General features: G+C 41.0%; 1 protein-coding gene across 1 annotated transcript in view; it reads right to left on the bottom strand.

The window, feature by feature from the left end:
* The window catches only part of LOC119742985 (protein unc-79 homolog), a 58377-nt gene that overhangs the window by 7995 nt on the left and 27245 nt on the right, over window positions 1–23137 (bottom strand). The window contains exons 27-44 of the mRNA XM_038219281.1: window positions 22660–22872; window positions 22260–22340; window positions 21880–21998; window positions 20583–20636; window positions 18455–18487; window positions 14739–14864; window positions 13732–13914; window positions 12872–13037; window positions 11704–11885; window positions 10390–10572; window positions 8771–9198; window positions 7866–8006; window positions 6856–6894; window positions 6386–6501; window positions 5968–6053; window positions 4402–4569; window positions 3484–3663; window positions 580–867 (exon numbers count right to left, since the gene is read on the bottom strand). Coding sequence (XP_038075209.1) covers window positions 580–867; window positions 3484–3663; window positions 4402–4569; window positions 5968–6053; window positions 6386–6501; window positions 6856–6894; window positions 7866–8006; window positions 8771–9198; window positions 10390–10572; window positions 11704–11885; window positions 12872–13037; window positions 13732–13914; window positions 14739–14864; window positions 18455–18487; window positions 20583–20636; window positions 21880–21998; window positions 22260–22340; window positions 22660–22872 — 2786 coding nt within the window. The remainder of the gene's footprint in view (window positions 1–579; window positions 868–3483; window positions 3664–4401; window positions 4570–5967; window positions 6054–6385; window positions 6502–6855; window positions 6895–7865; window positions 8007–8770; window positions 9199–10389; window positions 10573–11703; window positions 11886–12871; window positions 13038–13731; window positions 13915–14738; window positions 14865–18454; window positions 18488–20582; window positions 20637–21879; window positions 21999–22259; window positions 22341–22659; window positions 22873–23137) is intronic.

Genomic DNA, 23137 nt, shown 5'->3' with positions numbered 1-23137 from the left:
AGGAAACTTTCAAAACGACACACATATGCTAATTGTTTTGAACAGAATGAGCGCATTTTAAAAACACAAATCACACAAATTTGCCTCATTAAGGAAATGATCTGAGAATAATGCTGCATTAATAAGTTAAAGGATGAAGTCTTCATGCGAAAAATGGTCGTCTTTGCAATGAATTGACAAATATTAAATGAGTTTCCAGTAATTGTGTCTGATACAGCAATACTAAGCAATTTATTAATCGACTGAAGAGTCCACAACAAAATTGTAGTGCAACAATCAGAAAATATGTAATCAATCAAGAGACCTTTAAACATTCAAACGAGTTTAAATCTTACGATAAATTTTTAAAAAAATAGGCTTTGTTCTTTCTCAGGGTTTGAACGTCTAACTGTAAAACCAATAAAACTAACAAAAGTTGGAATCTGACAAAATGTTTGTGAAGAGAGCTATTTTCTGTGCAAGCATTACATTCACATTTTGTGTGAGAACATGATATGAAAATGGCACTGAACAGCCCTCACCGGACACATTTTCACCCCTAGAGGGCAGTGTTGTACCCACGTACACGCGACACCATACCTTGACTTTAGTCAGCGTGTGTAGATCCCCGACATATTCGATGGCGTCGTTCAAGTACTGCTTCATACAGTCCACGGTGAGTCCAGAGGAGGACAGCTCGGCGATGCAGGCCTCTGAGATGTCTGCGTCTCCTACAAGGTTGCCAAAGTCACTCATCTTACCGCCAGCATCCAGGCAGATGAACTGCACCAGCTGGATCAGGTTGATGTCCGGCAGGGAGGACTTGAACTTGAGGGCGCTGACAAACTCCATGACGATGCAACGGGCCAGGGATTGGCGCTCACGCTCCTATAGGGGATAATGACAAATCCTTGATTCTTGTGCATTTTCTTATCAACCTGAATCCTGAATTCTCTTTAAATTTTCTAATGTTAACCCTTTCCTTACCGCATTGTTTACTGACTTGGCTCTCCCCGGGACCAAAATGTTTGCTCAGTCATGCGGAAATCACTAGAGCGTGAAAATGGATCACAAGTTGAAAACTCACTTTTTCTACCCAGATTTTCACTGCCAAAAAGTGATTAAAATCATAGGTGTTGTGTGTAAAGTTTGTTCCTTGAACTGTACACTTTTATGTGATGTAAAAAATCAAGTCCATATGACCAAATATAAGAATGTTATACCTGTTTGTTGATCTAGTCCCAGTTATCCAACTGCAAACCATTTCACCACATGACCAAATGGCTCTCCATACCTCAGAATTGTGAGTGGATACTTCTGAAGCATTTTTCGTAAATTTTGGTAATGGTAACACTACCAGTAAACTGCACCATTAGAACGATCTGAAAACACTCTTTTAGATGGTATATGGTTGATGTATGGGAGGCCAAACACACCAACATGCCGCCTTTCTGAAAATTAGTGAATAAATCTGTGTTGAGGGTGTTCTGTGTGTGGTTTGCTGGTCGACTAAAGTCGCCTATGGTAAACGAATCCCGGGACATACCGTTATTTCGTTTTACCGTTTTGCATTTCCTCAAAACAAAAACAGTAAACAAACCATGTACCGTTCTGTCGTTTTACAGTTTTGTAAAACGGTCAAACGGTATTAAGATAAATACGGTTTCTCTGTTTTATAAGTTTAATAAAATTCATTACAGCATAACGATCAATGATTTTTGTTTTACAGTTTTACACAAATAACTTTGAAAAACAGCAAAACGGTCAGTATTGAATACAGACTGTTTTTTATTTCAGTGTCATAGTGAGCAGTCCGTGGTGCATTTTGTGGTGCTGGGCAAGGGGGATGGAGGGGGACCATGCTTTACATGAAAAAGTATTACCTCGGCATAATGCGTGGTATGATTCCTGGCGTGACCCTGACCCCCTTCTCACGCGATTCAGTTGGTGGGGCTTTTAGTAAGAGTTGCAAGCAAAAATGGCGCTGGAAAACTTCAAGGGGGACATTACTTTTTACAATGGATACAGGATGGTAATACGTTTGAAGAAGTTGCAGATATTTGAAGGAAATTGGAGTTCGGCGCGGCTCTTCAATAGCCAGTTCGAAAACTATGTCGTGAGAACGAAATGTGAGGAAGGTAATTTGGGTCCCAGGCAATGACTCGATCCCATGAGGACGCATTAACATTCCTAGGTGCATTGCTTAATTGCCGAACCTAAATCAAAAAATGGTCGACAGGACTATTGACCGTTTTTCATTGTCATGCCCTTGTAAAACAACACTCTGAAATGAAGCAACTAACCGTTTATCGCTTTCAACAATCAAGAAAAACAACAAAAAGGTCACTGTTTTTTGTGACCTAATACCGTTTGACCGTTTTACAAAACTGTAAAACGAAAAAACGGTCAACGGTGCGTTTACTGTTTTTGTTTTTGAGGAAATGCAAAACGGTAAAACGAAATAACGGTATGTCCCGGGATTTAAACAGCAGGGGGCACTTCCTTGTCAACAAAAGTCCCCATGGTAAGGAAAGGGTTAATAAAAATAATATGGATTTGTAGTGCACGTAGGTGCTCACAGCGTGGTAAGATATTATTACCCCCGCTCATCAGGCCAATGAAGACATTCCAAGGAGCATCTTAGCTCCCTGGGGAGTATACAACACGATGCGTCTATTTAGACCAAAATCAACACTTATAACCATCTCTGCCCTTACAGGTACCCATTTACTCCTGGGTGGGGAGAAGCAATGAGTGATAAAGCGTCTTGCCCATGAATGCACCCTAAAAGATGCAACCCCAAGCTGGAAACGGACGGCTTATTCTTCATACCATGAGGATTAGCGAATTCTTGGTTACGTCTCTGTATTGAACTTCTGCAGGCTCCAGTTGTATGATTTGAGTCCCCTTCACATTGAACTTTGTTTCCAGTAACTGCATTTGAAGTTTCAAAGTATAGATAGCACCGCAAGTTTACGATTTTTTTAATTGATTAAGTTATCCTTATTCATTTATCCATTATTGATTAATTTATCCTTTTTTGGCTGCAGTTTTCGTTAATAGACTGAACGTTTTGGCGCACCTAAAACATCCGGAAAAAAACCCGGGTCTGCTTTCATTATATCATATTATTTTTACCTACAGCTTTCATGTGCCCCTGAAAAAGAGGTCATTTCCAGATAAATGAATAAGTACTCCATATTAAATATTTCAGTTACAGACTTGTGAAAAGGGTGAATATTGTCTGTCAAGAATACCGCGCCTTTACAATACTTGTCAGCATCTTCTCTATTGGTACGTTTATATCGTGGTGCTGGCAATGGAAGTTCCAAACTAACTTGTCTGACATTTTGTTTGGTAAGCATGTTGCATTTGTCCCACTTTTTAAAAGAGTTTCGTCTGTTGGAACGAGTGATCAAATAACCTCCCTATCAATGCAGGAACTGACTAATCATTGAAGCCTAGGTGTAGGCTGGGAAACGACGAATGAGCCAAAGTGGATACCTTGACAAAGATGCGATTGCAGAGGGAGCAGATTTCAATGAGCAGTTTGAGCTTGAAGTGGCACTTCTGCAGGACGAAGCCGATGAGTTTAGTCATGGGGTCCAGGAGAGTGCCCAGGGTCTTGGTAGCAGGGCTTTTCAAGATCACCGTCATGATGCGGAACAGGTCGTTGGTGTCACACTGTGGACGGCAGGTAGGAAAACCAGGGGTTAGTCAGTAATTTGGGCTGTTTGTGTTTAACCAAGTCCTGGCCCGAGCCTGGATTTAGATGCAGCAAGTGCAGGCAAGCTGCAGCGGACAAAAAAACTCTCAAGACAGATATGATTACAAAATATAGACAATAATCAATAATGAGCCCATGGCCCAATTTGATGGCGCTACTAAGTACAGATATGTGCTAACAGCAGAAATTATTTCCTTGGCAAAAAAAGAAAACCCAGGATACCAGCCTAAATGCCATGCAATGTATACTATCTCTGACTGGTTACCAGCTCTTCTTCTTCTTCCAAGCTCTGCACCAACTTCATAATGTTGAAGACTTGGGCACATTGTTGAGTTCGCAACTTGCGGATGGAATGCGTAACTGACTCTGGCTATTGCTGCGTTCCAATCACGTCGTGTTTCTCGTGTTCACGAGTTCACGAGTCACATTATAGCGTTCTTATCGCCTGGTATCTTGTATTCACCAGTGGTGAAGTGGAGGCGGGAATTTCTTCTTGACTTGACAAAAATACCAGTGGGGTCAATGTGCATGAAGGCCTGTGCGCGTGCGTGTTGGTGAGTAACATTAGAATGCAATCCACTCGTGAACTAGGAGTAATTTATGATGAACACGATAAACACACCGCAACTGGAACGCAGCATAAGTAGCAATGTCATAACTGAGTGGCTCCATAAAATGGAACCCAAGGCACTTACGTTTTCGGGCATGGCAAAGACCAGCTTCCTGAAGAACGTCTCAAAGAGAGGGATGAGGTTGCCCCAGGCCGTGCTGCCCTCTAGAGGCAGGTTCTCCATGTACTCGGCCAGGTTCATCAGTACGAGCAGGATACGCAGCGAGGGTAAGGTCTTCTTCTCATTCAGACCCTGGGAACAAGGAAACAAACACATCACGTTGAAGTGAAAAACCTGATGCTGATATCATTGCTTGAAAGGGTTCACTAGTGTTGAATAAACCAAAAGTCAAAAGTACATAGGATCATTTGACTTTTGGGGATTTTTTGTTTTCGTCTGAAGCAATAAAATTGCTCACAAAATTGCTAATAACTGACTTGTTGAAGTTTCTGCTCTGTGCTTGCTGTACATTTTGAGAAAACAAAGAAAACGTATGCAAACATTTGTGGGTCTCGTAACTGGATTCCGTTGCTAACGCATGTGATTGTTTTATTCCGAATGATACCATTTCAGGGGAATAATTTCACAGGGTATTTTGTGCCAGTCCTATATTCTTGGTACTAGGGCCAAGTTCGGGCAAGGACCATTAGTCGACTAGTGGTTGATTTGTGATGTACCTTACGCCTGCGCACTGATAGCAACGTGCGAACGTCTCTAGTCAAACGCTGGTCAAAATGTCATCGCAAAACTTCTGGATCCTGGCTCTCTGCTAGCGTTATGAATGCGCGCGGCTATTGGTTACCAGCGAAGCAACCAACCCCAGTAGGCTGGTTCCAAATAGTCGACTAGCGTAGTCAACCACCGTCGACTAGACAGAGTTCGGGCAAACGTTAGTTTAAAGCTATAGTCCATCATTTGTAATTAGAGCATTTTGTTCGTTTGAAGCAACAAAAGTGTTCAAAATCTAATGAAGGATACTGAGCAACTAACCTGATGAAGTTTCAGCTAAGCTTCAGCTGTACATTCCGAGAAAAGCAGCATTCTAAGATCTCAATTTCAAATCAAAAGTTACTGAATCATGTTTTGAATTGTTTTGAATTGCAGCTATACGCGGCGTCGCGCACTGATCCGACGAATTATAACAACCGCGCGCGCGTGTGCGTCGTTCCAATACTTGTGCGCGCTGCGCTGAATAACAAAACGAACTACTAATTTAAATTTTCCTACGGTGCTTCTTAAGAATCACCGTTGGAAATGCCTTCTTTCGTTGATTACTTCAAAATGACAGCTTTCCGACCAGCGTTGGAAATTGATACAAAAATACCACTTTTCTTGAAAATGACAGTATACCAGGTGCCATGATTTTACAGGATGCTTTACACTGTTATTCACTAACAGTCCAGCAAGGTATTTCAAAATGATTTGGTAGTTTTATTTTTTGATGTTTGTAAATGTTGTATTTTCCCTTTAACCACTAGGCCATGACACTCCACTTTAAGGAAGGTACGTTTCCGGGTAATTGCAAATGTTCCTACATGCCTTTGAAGAGCAAATGCAGCGATAGATGAATGTTTGTGATCTTGTGTGCTCATGAAGCCTTTACCTTCTAACTAACAAAAGTTTTACATTATTTTTGTAATTGCTACTGACCTCTAGAAGGAAACTGACAGCATCCATGGGAGACAGGTCACTGAAATCAGTCAGAGCTACAGCCATGGTCTTCAGAAAGTCTCCATCTGAAAGACGACATCACACATCGGACAATCACAGAAATAAATACATGACACATAGGAATGCAATCTTTGGGACATGGTACCGGTGTCACATGAAATGTGGACTCCTACGAAATCTGGTCTCTTTCACCTTCTAACCCTCACACGCGACCTGCTTACGATCCCTAAGACATGTGCAGTACAACAAATAAGTCCGTATTCCGTATTCACAGAGTCCAAGTTTCACACTACACTAGTACTGAAACTAAGTATTTGTTTCATACTTTGAATGAGAGTTGGATATAACCCAGTGCTTGAACCGAGGCGCGGGGGGGGGGGGGGGGGTTAAGCATTACCTTCAATCTTGCTGAGGAAGAGCTGGGGAAAGACTCCGTTGGGAGCAAGTTGATGCAAGGTGCAGCGCAGGAACTGCTTGGCGACGGTGCAACAATGGCCAGGGGGACTTCCAATACTAGACAAGGGAAAATATAGTAAATAAAAACTTGAGTATCTCACAACACAATATGACAAGCTTTCATTTGTACTGTGATAAACATGTGATAAGCTTCCATGTAATAAGCTTCCAATTCAGTTAACAAATTATTCAGAAAGTGAATCTATCACTGTATTAAGCAAGCTTAAAATGAAAGCAAAACTCAGGGAATGAGGAAGTGCCTACTGTTAAAATCAGAAATTGTGATTTACTTTAATCAATGAATAACATGAACATCCTGGCAGTACGTTCTAAGTGTTTTATGAGCACTGTTTTTTCTGATGATTTCATCAATTTTCTGTTATATGATATTTCTCTAAGCTACTCTCTCACCTTTCTGCTTGCCATGGAGAGAATATTCCACTTGCAATTCTAGAAATAAGACAAAAGGGGTAAATATATACACTATTAATAATGTGTTAATCAATTATAATGTATAAATTGGACAAGTACCTTAGCATAGGGCCAACATACTTATATAGTGTAGCTACAGGCACAGTCTGAAATGCATTCAGTGGTCCCGCCCTACTTTCTGTCAATAACCGTTGAGGGGTACGTGTCCTACCCAGCCCAGAGATGAAACTGGCCTTGGCAAAAAAAATCTGAAATTGGACCTGGCACAGCGTCGCGAAGTGCAGTGAAATGCAGCGCAGCGCATCAACGTGGGACCCAGTGAACTTTTCCAGGTCATAGGTCAGTATTTAACCTTGTCTCCAGCCGGAAAAGGATCTGATCAGCATAGGCCAAGGTGTGTTTCTACCATAAAATCACTCTGTTCATGACTGGTAAAAGAGATTAAAACTACTACACTTATGAAAAAAATGTATGTGCTGTTTTCATTGACTTTTCATGGACTTTTTTGGAAATTATAATGAAAAAAAAATTGTGGAAAAATTGTTGAATAATCATTTTGTGGGATTGTTAACAAATCTGAAATTTCAGTGGAAAAGAAAACAAAAATCTGATTTCAGATTAAAATCTGAAAAGTTTCATCTCTGCAAGCCAAGTCCTAGCCAACCCACTCCAAACTAGCCCAAATTATCCCATCCCTACCCAGCCTAACCAAACCCAGCCAAACCTTAACTTAGCTATCACCGTTTGCGAGTTAGTCACACCCCTTAGACAATACTATGGAATTTTGTACGTTAAGTTTGGATTGTCTCAGATTTTGCACGTCCCACATCCATTTGTACATCATTTAATTGGGCAATATTTTACAAGCTGCGTTGATGCAATTCTACCGCGATAGGTTATTTCGATCCAATTCAGACAGACAATCAAATGTAACTCAAGGCTTAACACACACTCCTTACACCTCAGCTTCAACCCAGCCCAACTATTACCTTGCAACCACTTGCAGCATCTCCAGAAGAAGAGGAGCAGCTAACTCAGGGTCTCTGTGGACAAGCGTAGACAGCACAACGATGGCCAGCGACACAGTGTCATCATCATACTCCTCCAGTAACACACCACAATCAGTGCATCTGAGGATCAAACCAGTTATGTGGTCAAACTGAGATAGACAAGACAAGACAAGACTCGCCTCTACCAAACCAGTGTTCTATAACCTGTCAAAATACCCTGGTGCCCGGCCAGCGGATTTTCTGTTCATAAACGACATCCACATATATGGTTGTTTAGCGCCCTCTGCGATACTTTTGTGATACGTACACAGGTATATGATTCTTAATTTCCCCAAGATTTGGCGAGCAGTGCGTAGCTCAGTGGAAACAAGGTCGTGATTTTGCACCGCGAGGTTGCGGGTTCGAATCTCGGTTTTGTACCCAAATTTATTTTCTTTCCTAACCCAAGGCTTTGGAGGATTTTTTTAAAAAGGGAAATAAAGTCTGAATTTCATAATGTTCGAAATCATTTTTTTCTAATTTTATATTTTTTCTCATGTTTTTAGAAAAGTGAATTCCAAAACGCCATAGCGTACACCCATATGCGGGTTTCGTTTGGGAGAAAAAAAATCGCGCCCGGCTACGCTTTCTGTGGCACCCGCCATGCTTCAAAAGTTGCCGCCACGCTTTAAAAAACTTTCAAAAAATAAACACACACAAAAAGCACTGCCTGTTACTTCCTGTACCACCCCAAACCGCTCTGCCTGTTACTCGCTGTACCACCCCAAACCACACTGCCTGTTACTCCCTGTACCAACTAAAACCATCCGAGCACTCTTTGGTTTATGCTTTCTTCAGAGAGTGAATACAATGAAGTACAGATGCCAATGGGTTCAAAAATCTACCTGGTTAAAGCCATGAAGTTCTTATCTTCATGATAGCGTTTAGCCGCCGAGTACACACTGCTGTTTTTCTCGGGCGTCTTCTGGGCTTGGTCCTTCAGCTTCTGAGACCGCTTCTTGCCCTTCTCCTTGCTCTTCCTGGTCATCCCTCCTTTGGTGATGCCGGCGTTGACGCCTCCTCCTGCCGCCGACAGGTCAAGGTTCAGATCCCCCTGCTTTCCCCCGCCTCCCCCTCCGCCCAGTTTGTTGTCGATGCGTTGGGACAGAGCGTTGGAGGAGATGGTGGCCACGCCCATTTTGCGTTGCTTCTTGGAGCGGAAGCGGGGCTGGAGTTTGCTCTTCTCGAACGGGGAGAAGAAGGATTCTACCTTGGCGGACATGAGGGTGGGCTCCAGGGCCTGGCGTTCCACCTTGGCCATCTCGGTCACAACCTAAGGAAGAAAGCCAGAAAGAAACAGGAAAATAAAATTGATTCTTCCCGAATGTAATTAGAACAGAGGCTCATTCAAAGCATGCAGACACTAAGATTGGAAGCCTGAAAAGACTTAGAAAGGGAAGAAGATGAAGAATTGTTTTGTTTAGTAGGGCAGGGAAACCCGAAACCCATAAGATCAAGTTGGAATTGAAAAACTAATCATTTTGTTGGCCAGGGGAGTTAGCAGGGAAGTCATCTGCGACAGAGATGTTTCCCATCCAAAGGAGAATGGAAATATTCTCAGTTGTTTCCAGCGCTGTAGTCAAGTCCATTACAAGTCATCCAGTCTCAAGTCAAATCACAAATTATTCAAACTATACACTGAGACAAATGAATCCTTCATCACCGTTAGTCCTGTATTACTTGTGACCAGACATGTGAAAGGACTTGAGTCAGGACTTGTGATGGTACTAGTGGTTTACTTGTGACCGGACTTGTGATTACTTGTGACCGGACTTGTGATTCACTTGTGACCGGACTTGTGATTCACTTGTGAAAGGACTTGTGATTTACTTGTGACCTGATTTGTGATTTACTTGTGACCAGATTTGTGATTTACTTGTGACCAGATTTGTGATTTACTTGTAAAAGGACTTGTGATTTACTTGTGACCTGACTTGTGACCTGATTTGTGATTTACTTGTGACCAGATTTGTGATTTACTTGTGACCTGATTTGTGATTTACTTGTGAAAGGACTTGTGATTTACTTGTGACCTGACTTGTGATTTACTTGTGACCAGATTGATTTACTTGTGACCAGACTTGTGATGTACTTGTGATTTATCTGTGACCTGACTTGTGATGTACTTGTGACCAAACTTGTGATGAACTTGTGAAAGGACTTGTGATTTATTTGTGACCTAACTTGTGATTAACTTGTGATGTACTAGTGATTTACTTGTGACCAGACCTGTGACTAACTTGTGAATGGACTTGTGATTAACTTGTGGCCAGACTTGTAAAAGGACTCCTCAAAAGAGTTGCGATTTCTTGTGACCGGACTTGTGATTTACTTGTGACCAAACTTGTGATTTACTTGTGCCATCTCAAAACAGCACTAGTTGTCTCATGCTAATGAAACAAGATAAACAAACCAGACTGAAGAGCCATATTGGCTCAAGACAGATATGTCTTTCCTGACTGACCCTGGGTACGGCTTGAGCGCTGACGGGTTCTTCCTTGCTGACCATCAGCGCCTTGGCTGGGATGGCTTCTACTTTGTTCAGGGGCTCCAGGGCTTCCACGCTCTCCTCATTCTCCTCCTCCACTTCCACGATGGTCGACGCTACAAAGCTCAGGTTGGACTTCTTGATGGTCAGAGCAGTCACCTTAAGAGAAATTCAAAAACAAATATTAGGATTCTTATGTCAAAAAGTTAGTTGTATTTATTCCTTGATGAATCTGAACGACCATTAGAGTGCTTGGGCGGTTTCAGATGCAACAGGGAGTAACAGGCAGGGCAGTTTGGGGCGGTAAAGGGAGTAACAGGCAGGGCAGTTTGGGGTGGTACAGGGAGTAACAGGCAGGGCAGTTTGGAGCTGTACAGGGAGTAACAGGCAGGGCAGTTTGGGACGGTACAGGGAGTAACAGGCAGGGCGGTTTTAGGCAGTACAGGGAGTAACAGACAGGGCAGTTTGGGGCGGTACAGAGAGAGTAACAGGCAGGGCAGATTGGGGCTGTTCAGGGTCTAATGGGCTTAAGCCAGGAATTAGCCCACTTTTGGAATTTGACCCTAGCTATTCTGTAACCAGTTTTGATGAGTTCAATGCCAAGATGCTAATTTAGTTAGTTTTTTTTTACACCATTTGCATGTAACTCTTACTGTCAAAAGACCATGTCATCTGTGCTGACAGGCAAAACAGTTACACAGCATTTATTTTATTTTTCCCATATAGTACAGCATATCAGTTTCTTTTAAACAATCCATATTCCTGCTTAAGGTTAGTACCTGTGGTCAGCAGAACTGATGTGCTTACTGGCACGCAGCATCATAAAATGAGAGAGGTTTCGCATCCGAACGGATGTGTACGCATACATACAGCAATCCTAAACCGTTATCGACCAGTCCATGTTTCACATCGTCTACGTCTATGGATAGACTTTAATAGTTATCAGAATTATTTCCAATAAAAGCAGAAATCCAAAATGGCTGCTTCGAATGAAAGCATTGTGTCTGCGGCAACACGCAGACAAATGGCACATATTTCCGTTCAGCAAGTCATCCTCTTTCAATCAAATCATACGAGATTAAATAACTTTTCAGAAAAGAGGGTGAAAATCAACATATTACTATGTGTTTCAAATTGATGCATAGTACCCAAAATAAATGTGCTGTGTACACACTTAGTGGATGACATTACAAGCCCACACAAACTGATGACCTATCTGGCAAGCGAACCATATCCTTTTGCTTGCGATACCTCTCTATTAATCCCACTGAGCCCAATGGTGCAGTTTACCTCTTCCTCGGGAACAAACAGCATATCGGGCTCACACTCCACCTGTTGATGGAGGCCGGCTGGGATCTCTCTAGGAGCCACTGGGAGGAGAGGGGATGAGGGTCCGGCCGAGGCGTTGGATGATACCTCCTCACCGTTCTCTTGCTCTTCATTCTCTCCCATGGCTTGGATCAGGCTGGATTCTGTCAAACCATGCAATTGTAACCTTTCTAAGGATTTGCAGGATGACTTTATACAACGTCTGAATAAATCCCCATTATCTGATTGGTGGGTCGTTGATCACATGTCACTTTGACCTGACGACCCCAAAAGCAATAGGCTTCTTAAGACTACCAAGAGCAACCCACAAACCAAAATTGAAGTTCCTAAGTGAAGTATTGCTCAAGTTTTCGCGCCCACAAAATTTATGTTTTAGCAACAGTGACCTTGACCTTTGACCTGTCGGCCCTAACAGCAATAGGTTTCTTAAGACTACCAAGAACAACCAACAAACAAAATTTCAAGTTCCTAAGTGAAGTATTTCTCAAGTTATCGTGCTGACAAGAGTTAACCTAACCAAAACATGACACACACATACATGTACATACTAGCATATTTGTTAGGGTGTAAACCGAGGATTTTCTTTTGTTCCTCTTCCCTTTTCCTTTGTTTGTACTCTAACTTTTTTGCAACAGCTCTCATTGGTTTTGTACAAGTTTTCTAATCGATTTGGTTCCTGTTCTTGATTCACCGATGATGTTGCACATGTGTGTCCTCGATCTACACCATAAACAAATGCACCCAGACACACAGCAGGAATACACTATCGCAACAGGTCTCTCTCAAATGACGTCATTTCCTACAGACCAGCCACGTGCATCAGCATTTTGAGCGTCAACTTGCATAACGCGCATCAGCTACGTCGTATTTCGAACACATTTCGAGAAGCGCGCATATTTGGAACACTTTCAAGGCTGTGCCATGCGTGCTTGATTGCGTAAAATATGTACTTGCAGTTCTCCTACATACAGAGATGGACGTCTTTGAGAGAGACTTATATCCCCCTTTGGGCTTAAAAGCCAGGGGGATAAAAATGAAGAGTTTACCTCGCTTTCAACTTAAAAAATGAAACTATTTTTCAGCATGTAACCCAAAAATAGCAACGGGAATGCAAGTTCAAGGATTTAACCTGATCGTTTCTTCTCCAGGGATGTAGTGGCTCCCCAGATGTCCTCGGGGGTGGGGGGCTCGGGGCGTTTGGGCTTACACTGGTGTCTCTGGGCCTCCAGGGTGTTGATGGTGATGCGCATCAAAGACTTCACCTCAGCTTTTAGCTCCAGCTGGTCAAAGTTGTACTGAACAACCAAATGGGCAGGGAAACACACGTCAAAGCAATCTTAGACAACCTTGTGCCGTTTTCATGGAGCTGCTAATCACAGCAATTTGCTTAGCATGAAAAGACTTCCTCAGCAAAAAGAGGATTACCAGCCAAATTGCCATTTGATGCTTATTGCTTGTGATTGGTATTCAGTCGTTGTTTGCTTAGCATGAGAATCACATGCAGTTTTGGCTGGTACCCTGCTTTTACTGAGCCAGACTTTTTTGTGTTAAGCAAATTTATGTGCTTACCAGCTCCATGAACTTGGCCCCAGATCTCAGAGAGCACAACATTCTATTCAATTGATTGAGAATGGCTATTCACTGGAAACCTTTTCATGGATCTGGTCGACACAATGGGTTGGGTTTGGCCCATTCGTTCCTGTTACGTGATAATCCTATATGATAGCACTGCCCGGCTCACAAGTGACTATGAGTCAGTGGGTCTGGACCAATATAGTGTTTTTTGTAAGGCGGCGGAACACTTTGCCCCAATGTAAAGCATATTAGCTCAAGTTGTCTACTGACACTCATTCAAATGGGTCCTGTGTTGTCAACCGTAAACTTGAAAAATGGACTCTCCATGGCAAACTCTTGGTGGCGCACTGCGCACTGCATTGTGAATCGCCCCAATTGTTAAATAACACAAGAGGCCCTGAGCTGTGACCTTACCTTGTAGAGTATGATGAGGACCGACAGGAGCCAGGAGTGCCTGCAGTGAGGCTCCAGGAACCACAGGGTGTAGTCATGGGGCTGCATGTCCTGGGGAGACTTCTGGGGCGAGGGACAGTAGGCAAAGAGCTCCATGATCATGGGCAGAAGAACGTTGCCCACCTTGACGTTGTGGTCCAGCATCTGTAGGATGCGAGGGGGGCAGGGATTATCAGAGGAGTTGTGATTGCGTTATCACAAGTCATTACAAATCAATCACAAGTCGTCACAAGTAAATCACAAGTCAATCATAAGTCACTCACAAGTCATCACAAGTCAATCACAAGCCATCAAAAGTCATCACAGGTCATCACAAGCCAATCACAAGTCAATCACAAGTCACCAAAAATCTATCACAAGTCAATCACAGATCATCACAAGTCAATCACAAGTCAGTCAGAAGTCATCACAAGTCATTGCGATCCTTAAAATAATTGCAAGATTTAACTAGAAGCATAACATCTCTCCTCACACTACTTCAGAAAGCAGAGTGTCTAACATTTTTCAGTGATTAACTTATCAAAGGGTTTCTGGCTCATTTCGTTTCATGACATGAGCTCTATAACTTCTTGTTAAGTAACTTAGCCGAAGGGGTCTCACGCCAATTTATGTAAAAGCACTTCGTTTGTTACTCTTTTATTTTAGATTGAACCAGAAATATTCTGCAGTTGGGGAGCAAATCTGGAGTTCTCCCGTTGGAGACAGATCAAGTTTTCTATAGATGCATTTTAGGATTATTAGATCTGGGTCCACCATCTCTGCCTGCCGTAACTGTGTATATTTGGTGAACATCCATGTGCATATTTGGTTGTCTGGTGAACATTGGTAAAAAGGGCTGATAAATTAACTGTTTAACTTCACTAGGACTATCAGTCTCACTAAGGATTCAATTTGTCAGATGTCATTAACCAGTGTCGATCTCAAGACAGGTAGGCAGAACAACAGTGTGAGAAGGCCTTTCAGGATACCTTCGGTGCCCCTGCCATGAAGGCATAGAAGACAGCCGACTCTCTCAGCTGCTGAGGAGCCAGGATGAAGCATTTCTCTACTTGATTGTAACCCATGAGCACACTGAGGTGGCGGAGGACTGTACTCTGCTCCAGACAAAAAGAAGAAGCATTAGTTATTTCATCGTCTCTAATAAAACTCTTTATTTTACATACATCTGGACTTCCACATTCTGAAGATGAACTCCAGTTCAAGTCTTCACTGGGTTTCTTCAAAAATCTGCCGCTTTATGTCAGAAGCAATGTAGAATTTTCAGGGCTTTCTTTCTTTCTTTCACACTTTCTTTCTTTCTTTCTCAATTCCGCTTTAACAGATGCAAGAAGTTTTTGTTGCACATTCTGGGATTGATTCTGCTCTGTGGGATTGAATCTGTCTCAGGTAAAAGAAAGAGACCGAATAAAAATCAAAGAATAAGAAGAAAAATCAAAGAATGTAGATGAATGTAGTGATAGAAGTGACAATCATAAACATTTTGGGATTTTATGCAGAAGTAGTATTAGTCTATTATTTAAAAGTAAATTCTGGGTTTTGTTTTTTTCAAAGAGAGAGTTTTCATCAGAGGAATTACGTAACAAAGATATAAAGTATAAAGTGAAATAAGAAACAAAAATTGTAATAATAAAAACATAATATAATATAGTCGTGAAGGATAAAAATGGAAGCATGCAGAACATAAAATATGAAACAAAGTGAGTCAACGCAAAATGATCTATAGATGATACAAAAGTAACATAGGGTTGTATGAATGATAGGGGCAGCAGTGGTCTGGTGTCTTTGTTAATGGAGCATACGGTACATCACGTGTTATTTCAGCAAGGGGTTGGGTACCGTCCTATATTAGGAAACAGTTTGGGAGATTTGGATGAAAACCACAAACAAGACTTGAAAGTGGTAAACCAAAAACAATCAAGAAATGTAAAAACAGATTGAATCTTTTGTTTTTCTTGTCTCCAATGAAGACAAGGGTGAAACATACACACCGTATTTTGGGATCTTAGAAATTAGCCAGCTGTTTCAAATATTCTGATTCTTAATCAGAAAACAGCGGATTCAGTGGCTTTGTTGTCAGTGATGGAATTCATGCATTCAAAATCTAGTGAATGAAGCTTTTTCAAAAATGTTTGTTATAGGAAAATTGTTAAATGAGGCTGATGCTTTCCAAATTCAAAGTTGGTGACCCTTAAGAAACGACAGGGTGCTCCCATATTTAAGACTATTCTCAAACCAACGATTAAAAGTAGGATTTTTTACAAAAATAATTCTTTTTTATTAAACTGCTGAATCAATCCGTTTCAATATTTACACCTCTGTGTGCAGTTTACAGAAGTTTGAACAAGCACTCAAACATTTGCTTAGTGGGAATACGGTACATCGTAGCTCACCTTTTACAGAAAATGATAAATAAAATTTGTATTAAAATTAATCGATGAATGATGACAGCATTTTTTAGCAACATCAACATTTTTTCCCCTAGTTGCAGTGGCTCAATGAGCTCAGAATGCAGACAAGCCTGTAAGTGATGTCAACAATTCTTGGGACCAATGGGCTTTATCCGTCTGTGCTGTGTGCTATGAGCATGCAATATCTTGCTGGCTGTACAAGTAGGCATTAGACCTTGATTGCACCAGCACACACTTGCCATTTTCAAACACAAATCTCTGAGGGCGTGATGAGGTCCAGTATGGTACACAGACTGCCGACGATTACTGGGAACGTGGACAACCAGCATTGCTTTGCAACAACAGGTGTATTTATACACTTACAGGTAGTACAGACAAATCGGGGCACACTTGTAATTATACAAACAATATATACATAATGTCATCCTTGGTCAATGAGATCGCCCTCCACTGATGTCACTGAGATATGTGGCAGGCAGAAGTCAACTGATGACGAAAAAACCCACATATTTTTGTGCACTGAATTTAGGCCTGCCACTTTCTATTTTCTATCAAGAGAGGGCGCTCGTGTCTTTTTAAAAAAATTCTTTGCACATATTGCGAACGGGATTTAACAGACGGACGATATTTGTAGGGGACAATGACGCACTCGAGGCCACAATTCATGACATAGGGACAATGCTTTTTGTACAGGACTGCTGTTAGCCAATTTCAGATCTCTTTCCAAAATGAATTTTTTTTTAATATTTGAAATTTTTTGCAAATATGAAGGTTTATTGAGGGCATAAAAGACAGAGTTAAAGTTGCTCTTCTTAATATTTTTTTCTCTCTTTTACTTGAATAGAAAAAAAACCAGTTTTGTTCTTTTTAGGACATTTTCAATTGCATCCAAAACGCTCAAAAAATATGCCTGAATTATTGTTTGGCAAAAATAATTTGAAATTTGTAAAGTAACTTTTCCACAACTTTTACATGTTTGGTGGATGTTTTGGCTCGATGCTTCGTTCAAAATGACTAAAATTTGTCTTGCTAAAAAAATACATAAAGCAATTTAAAAGCAAAATATTGCTTTTTATAGTTGAAAAAAAAAACACAATCCACTGTAAAATTGTATGGGGTGAGAAACTTTAAGTAAAAAGAACACATAACGAGCATCTTCTGGAAAACCAACTTTTATTGTGTAGTGAACCATTGGATGAATTTGAAAAAACTAAATTGTTCACTGCCAATTTTTTTTTTAAATGTCAGGAAAAATATTCACAGGCTTCAAACTTTACGCGTGGTTTCCATTGTGTGTGCACACTTGTGCAGCTACACTCACACATAAGTGCATGGGCATTGTCTTATCTTTTTAGATTTGAAAAAAAAGAAGTGCGAGTTAATGTAGATTTGACAGATCTAACATTGGCTAAAACGTGGCCAAAAAACAAGTGAAACAGGGGTCAGACGAGAGGACCAAATCTCCAGAACAGGACCATGAAACATTTCGGAGGGGGGTAATGACCGTGCCACAGGGCATACTCTTCGCTACGGATGAACATGACGTGCAGTTGGTACTTATCGGCTACACAATGGGTGGTGTGCGGCTTTATTTTTTTGTCCACGGACTCAAAAACAGAACGCCACGGGGATTTTCACACTGCCGATGAGATGCACAAAACCAAAGCTGGGAATGGAAAAAGGCTGGATTTTTTTCTGGATACTTTTATTTAATATTGTTTTCTTCTGTCTTTCATCAAATGTATTTGATAACACTGTAAGCAAAAACTACAAACGTCTATTGTATCGAGTATATTCACTCTTTTTTTTTCTAACACTTTGGTCAAAGTTACACCCCCGATCAATACACCTGTACCACATCAATTTGCAAATTATCAAATGGCATATTGGTAAATTATCATGCACTGTTCTAGTAATTTTTAAGCAATTTTTTAAAGCGTGCAATTAAAAAAAAAAAAAGATTCTCACAAAACAATATTCCCCTTAACTTGCCCCTAATATTACTCCTTAACTTCACCTACTACTCACTTCATTTCCAGCAAATGGCATTTGTTTGAAAACAAACTGCACACCACAAAAAAAAGATGTGTCAGAAAATGGGCCTGTTACCAAACCCATCCTGGATTCTTAAAATAAACCCAAAAAAATCCAGCCGTATTTTCCAACAGCTCCGACTTTGTACAGCCTCAAGTTTGCGCGTGATGGACACAGGACATGGCAATGGACGGACGGATGTGAATAGGGGGTGGGGGAGCCTCGCTAGGGGGCACACTAACCTTACGCATCATATTTCTCCCCTTCACAGAGTTCTGGAACGTGCACAGGTTTAATGTATACATACATTATGCGGATTAGAAAAGCAACGTAGCAGGCTTTGTCACACTGTACTCCCAAAGACTAAAATCTCCTGAAAACCGCTTTTAACTTTTAAACCTTCTTACACCCCTCGAAATCCACCCGAAGGTTTGGGAGGATTTTGCATGAATGAGAAAGACACAGAGGTCGAGTTTGGGTGGTCTGTTCTTGACAAGGGTATATTGTTCGTGCGAAACCCTGACAGATAGGTTGTGTGTGTGATCCTATGGTGCAGTGTTTGTGGGTCGTGTTCCCGCCGTTTGAGCACGAAAAAAAGATACCCGTGTCAAGAACAGACCGCCCGAACTCGGCCTTTGATGCCACTTAAAAATTCAAATAATGTGTCATTGGTTTCCCGCACAGCGGGGGAGTTTGGAGAGCTTTTGAAGACATGTTACAAAAATGCCCAAGGAGTATTAAAGGGTTAGTTATAGTAAAGGCTTTTCCCTTGAAATAATAGATCGTGCTTAGAAACAATTCAACTAGGTTTGAAAATGAAATCACACACAGCTAGTAAATTTCAGCTCAATGTGGTTTTCAGTGGTAGTTATGCTATATATTAATTTATTCAATGTGTCTTTTTTTTTCAGAAGGGTTACTAAAAAAAGTTTTTAAAAAAAAGTGCAAGCACATTTGGCCCATGGTTTTCCGTTTTCAAAAGAATAAACTCAGCTTAAAGTGGTACTTATTTTGATGTATTTAAAAAATTTTGGAAGACAGTGTGACAATGTTTGTAAATTAATTTAGCTCCTTCCAATGCACCATATGAAGACCAGGGTAAGATTTCTGTGAATAGAAATAATACTAAAGATTTCTCTATATATCAGCATTCTCTAAATGAAACATGTTAAATGCAATACTGCCCAGTCAACAGTACACCAATATTGAGGTACATGCTAATATACTGACCAGGCAATAACATATTGACCAGGCAATAATATATGGACCAGGCAATAATATATTGACCAGGCAGTAATATATTGACCAGGCAATAATATATTGACCAGGCAATAATATATTGACCAGGCAATAATGTATTGACCAGTCAGTAATATATTGACCAGGCAATAATATGTTGACCAGGCAATATATCATTATACCCCTATATACTGACAGGCACTGAGAAATTCCTTCAGCCACATGGGAATGAGGTGGTTATGCATGTATTTGCTGCTTTGCTAAACATTCTTTCTAAAAGCATTACTTATCAGTCCAACATACATTTGTAATAAATAACTGACTAATGTTGCAGCAAGTAAATATTAAAGCAAAATTGTAGATGTATGTTGTTGCACCCCAACTACAGCAGTATCCCAACTATATTCGGGAGGTCCCAACTATAGTTAGGGCTGTCCTAACTATAGTTGGGACCTTTGCTAAAGTTGGGATGTAACAATTATGTGCGTTAACTTTCATTGTTAAAGGGAATATACATCATTTGCTTTTACTGTAATTTTCAGAAATGGATGGAATTGGGGGGTTGGAAATATATAGCAAATATAGTTACACTGACTTTTTTGAGGTTCTGGGTTCGAAAATGCTATAAAAACCAAGAAAAACAATCATTTTCCTGTAGTCTGGTTCCCTGACTCCATATAAGAAGAAACAGAGCAGTTTACATACATTGGGGAATTGTAAGGTCAGGGAACCAGTCTAGCTGGCTCGTACCCGTTCATTGGTTTGTAATCGATTGCAAACAAGTGCGATGGTCAATTGGGGGCAGTATTTGAAAAAAAGCCAGTTTTTTCCAACGCTGATCGGCCAATCAGCGTTGGAAATTGATACAAAAATACCACTTTTCTTGAAAATGACAGTATACCAGGTGCCATGATTTTACAGGATGCTTTACACTGTCATTCACTAACAGTCCAGCAAGGTATTTCAAAATGATTTGGTAGTTTTATTTTTTTGATGTTTGCAAATGTTGTATTTTCCCTTTAAGCTAATTTGCTGAAGTGAATTTTCATATACCAGATTTAATGAAGAATTAAAAACCTTATTCAACAAGTTGGAATATTAAACAAGTAACACCACATAGGAATGACTTACCATGGCTCTGCCTGATGTCTGTTCCTCATCTGCACTACTGTCTCTTGTCATGAACTAATAGCGAGAGAAAGCAACAATACAACTATGTGTTTGCTAAAAAGGAGCACTGTGCCTTTATGGGTTCTAAAAAGTGTTTAAAACGAAACAGTTGGAAAGTTCAACAGGTAGAATATTAACGTAACTAAACCATGCAAATTTGTAGTCAGTAATTATTGCCCTGCCTGCTACATTTAGCATAGACTTGACGATAAGTCATTAGACAGTCTTGCTTTGTCTGTCGAGGCCTCCGATATTTACTAGCATGGCCCTTGCTGTGTATCGTGTTCATATTACGTCCTGGCCTCGACATGTCTAACTGGTAATTGGAAATGACGTACATGCATTTTGGAGCCGACGATGCATGACTCGTTCCCGCATGTGCCATACCCGCACACCACACGTAGCCCTGGGACGTCGACAGTATGCAGTATAACACGTAGTGTCAACGCAGGCAAAATTAAACCTGGCCAATTACTGACTTGATGTCAAGTCTAATTCTTGCACTGCCTAAAACCACTTCAGCACTCCATGGGTGTATGGATTCATTATACAAATATTGAGTGGCTCAGAGTGGAATGGGAGGAATATTTATCGCAAGGTTAAATCATGATTTTCCATTTCACGAGGCGAAGCCGAGTGAACTGGAAAAGTCCAGATTTTACCGAGCGATAATATTCCTCCCATTTCACAATTTAAAGCCACTTAATATTTGTTTTATATAACTGACATATAGATCCTTGTCATTTGATATTTGAACTTTTATTTCAATACAAAATTGATGGAAAATGTATTTTTCTCTTCCAAACCACCCCTTCACGAAAATGTTTGAACCCAACACTGTAGCGCTGGCTTTGGAAAAATACGCGCTACGCGCAATGCTGAACCCGCACCTCAGCATGCATTTGCACACAAATAGTGCATCATGGAACAAGAATGGAATGATCCTAACTGTTCAATAGTATTTCCCATTCCCCATGGGCGAATGGGACTTTTTGAGCACTGGCGCGAATGAGAGCAATAACGAATGTCACGTGATGTGAGTTCCACCAATCAAATGACAAGGATCTGTATGTCGGTTATATAATAACGAATAAATACAGTGTAGTACAATTTAAATACGAGTGCTAATTGGTTAAACTCTTTTGGTCTTATACTTTTCTAGAGCCAGGCAGTTTTCACTGTGGCTATGGATTATCTAAGCTCTTTATTAATGGCAGAAAGCCTAAGCCGTACTCTTGACTGGTTACTTAGCCTGTACCTTCATCAGGAGTGATATCAGCTTGTGTACGGTCTCCTTGTCCAGGCTAGATAGGTCCAGCGCACATGTAGGCATGTCTGGCTGTTGCTGCTCTTCCTGCACTGTCTGCAAATGACCATCTAAAGAAAGACAACCAATTACTTGTTTCTTTTTCTCGGAAAGGTTCGACTACAACACTGATACATAGTGAGTCAGTAAACCCAGTACTAAAATTATTCATATTATAAGCCAGCGAGAATGACAAATAAAAATATTCAAGAATTATAGACAAACAAAATTCTACTAGGGAAAGGCAGCTCCATGCACTGGCGGATTTCGTTTTTGATTTAAAACAGCAAAAATGACAAGTACACAAATAGAAAAAGAACTATAGAGCATACTTTCAAACAGCGACTCTCCCAGTGGTCCTGCAGACTCTGACTCTGAGGATTCAGAGAGTCTACTGTAGGTGGAACGATTCGCTGTAAGACAAACAAAAATATTGAAACTGTTAATGTACAGCCTCGACATGGGCAAACAAGGTCAAACGGATGGCATTTGTAAACTTTTCTCACAAACGGTTACATCAGTCCCAACCTAGATCTATATCACAAAATTATCAGTTTTGGACGGTTGACGTCTCATTTTAAAGTGGAAAGGTGTATCTTTCAAACCATTCATATATGATCTATATTGGTTACACATTCTACGTCTATCATTCCGGTATATTTTGTTTGCATTTTGTTTGAGACTGTATAAGCACAAAATTGTTGTTGTTGTTAACAGTGAGCACGAACTTACTTGATGCAAAGTAGATTCGGCTGAATCCGTTGGCAGTAGCCGGGGAGGACATGCTCCTGCGCTTGAAGTTGGTCTTCATGTTGAACGAGGACAGACGCCTGGGCTTGAGGGAGCTGTTCATCTCAGACTGGGACCTGGCCACCCGGGCCCGCGTCTGTTTGTTGAGGAAGGTATCCATCCGGTCCACCACCCCGGCCTGTGAGCGGCTCAGATCTGGGTAGACATTGGGTGATTGTTGTTTAATATATTTTTGAGTGAGCCCACTGTGACCAGACCCTAGAGCGAGTCGCTGTATGTTGATGTTGTGGCGCGTCCCCTATAAACATGGCCCACTTTGATATCTCTACCTTAGCGCCTTGTCTGAGAAAAGGTTTCACCCTCAATTTTCACAGGAAAAGAGTCTCGTGCACGCGCACGCACGATGCTCAAGTGCCGTATCAAGCATCTGGGGAAGTCGTTTATCCTTGTGTAGAGGATC

Source organism: Patiria miniata, unplaced genomic scaffold, assembly GCF_015706575.1.
Source record: "Patiria miniata isolate m_02_andy unplaced genomic scaffold, ASM1570657v1 HiC_scaffold_6, whole genome shotgun sequence".
NCBI lineage: Eukaryota > Metazoa > Echinodermata > Asteroidea > Valvatida > Asterinidae > Patiria > Patiria miniata.
This window is presented reverse-complemented; position numbering and strand designations above follow the sequence as displayed.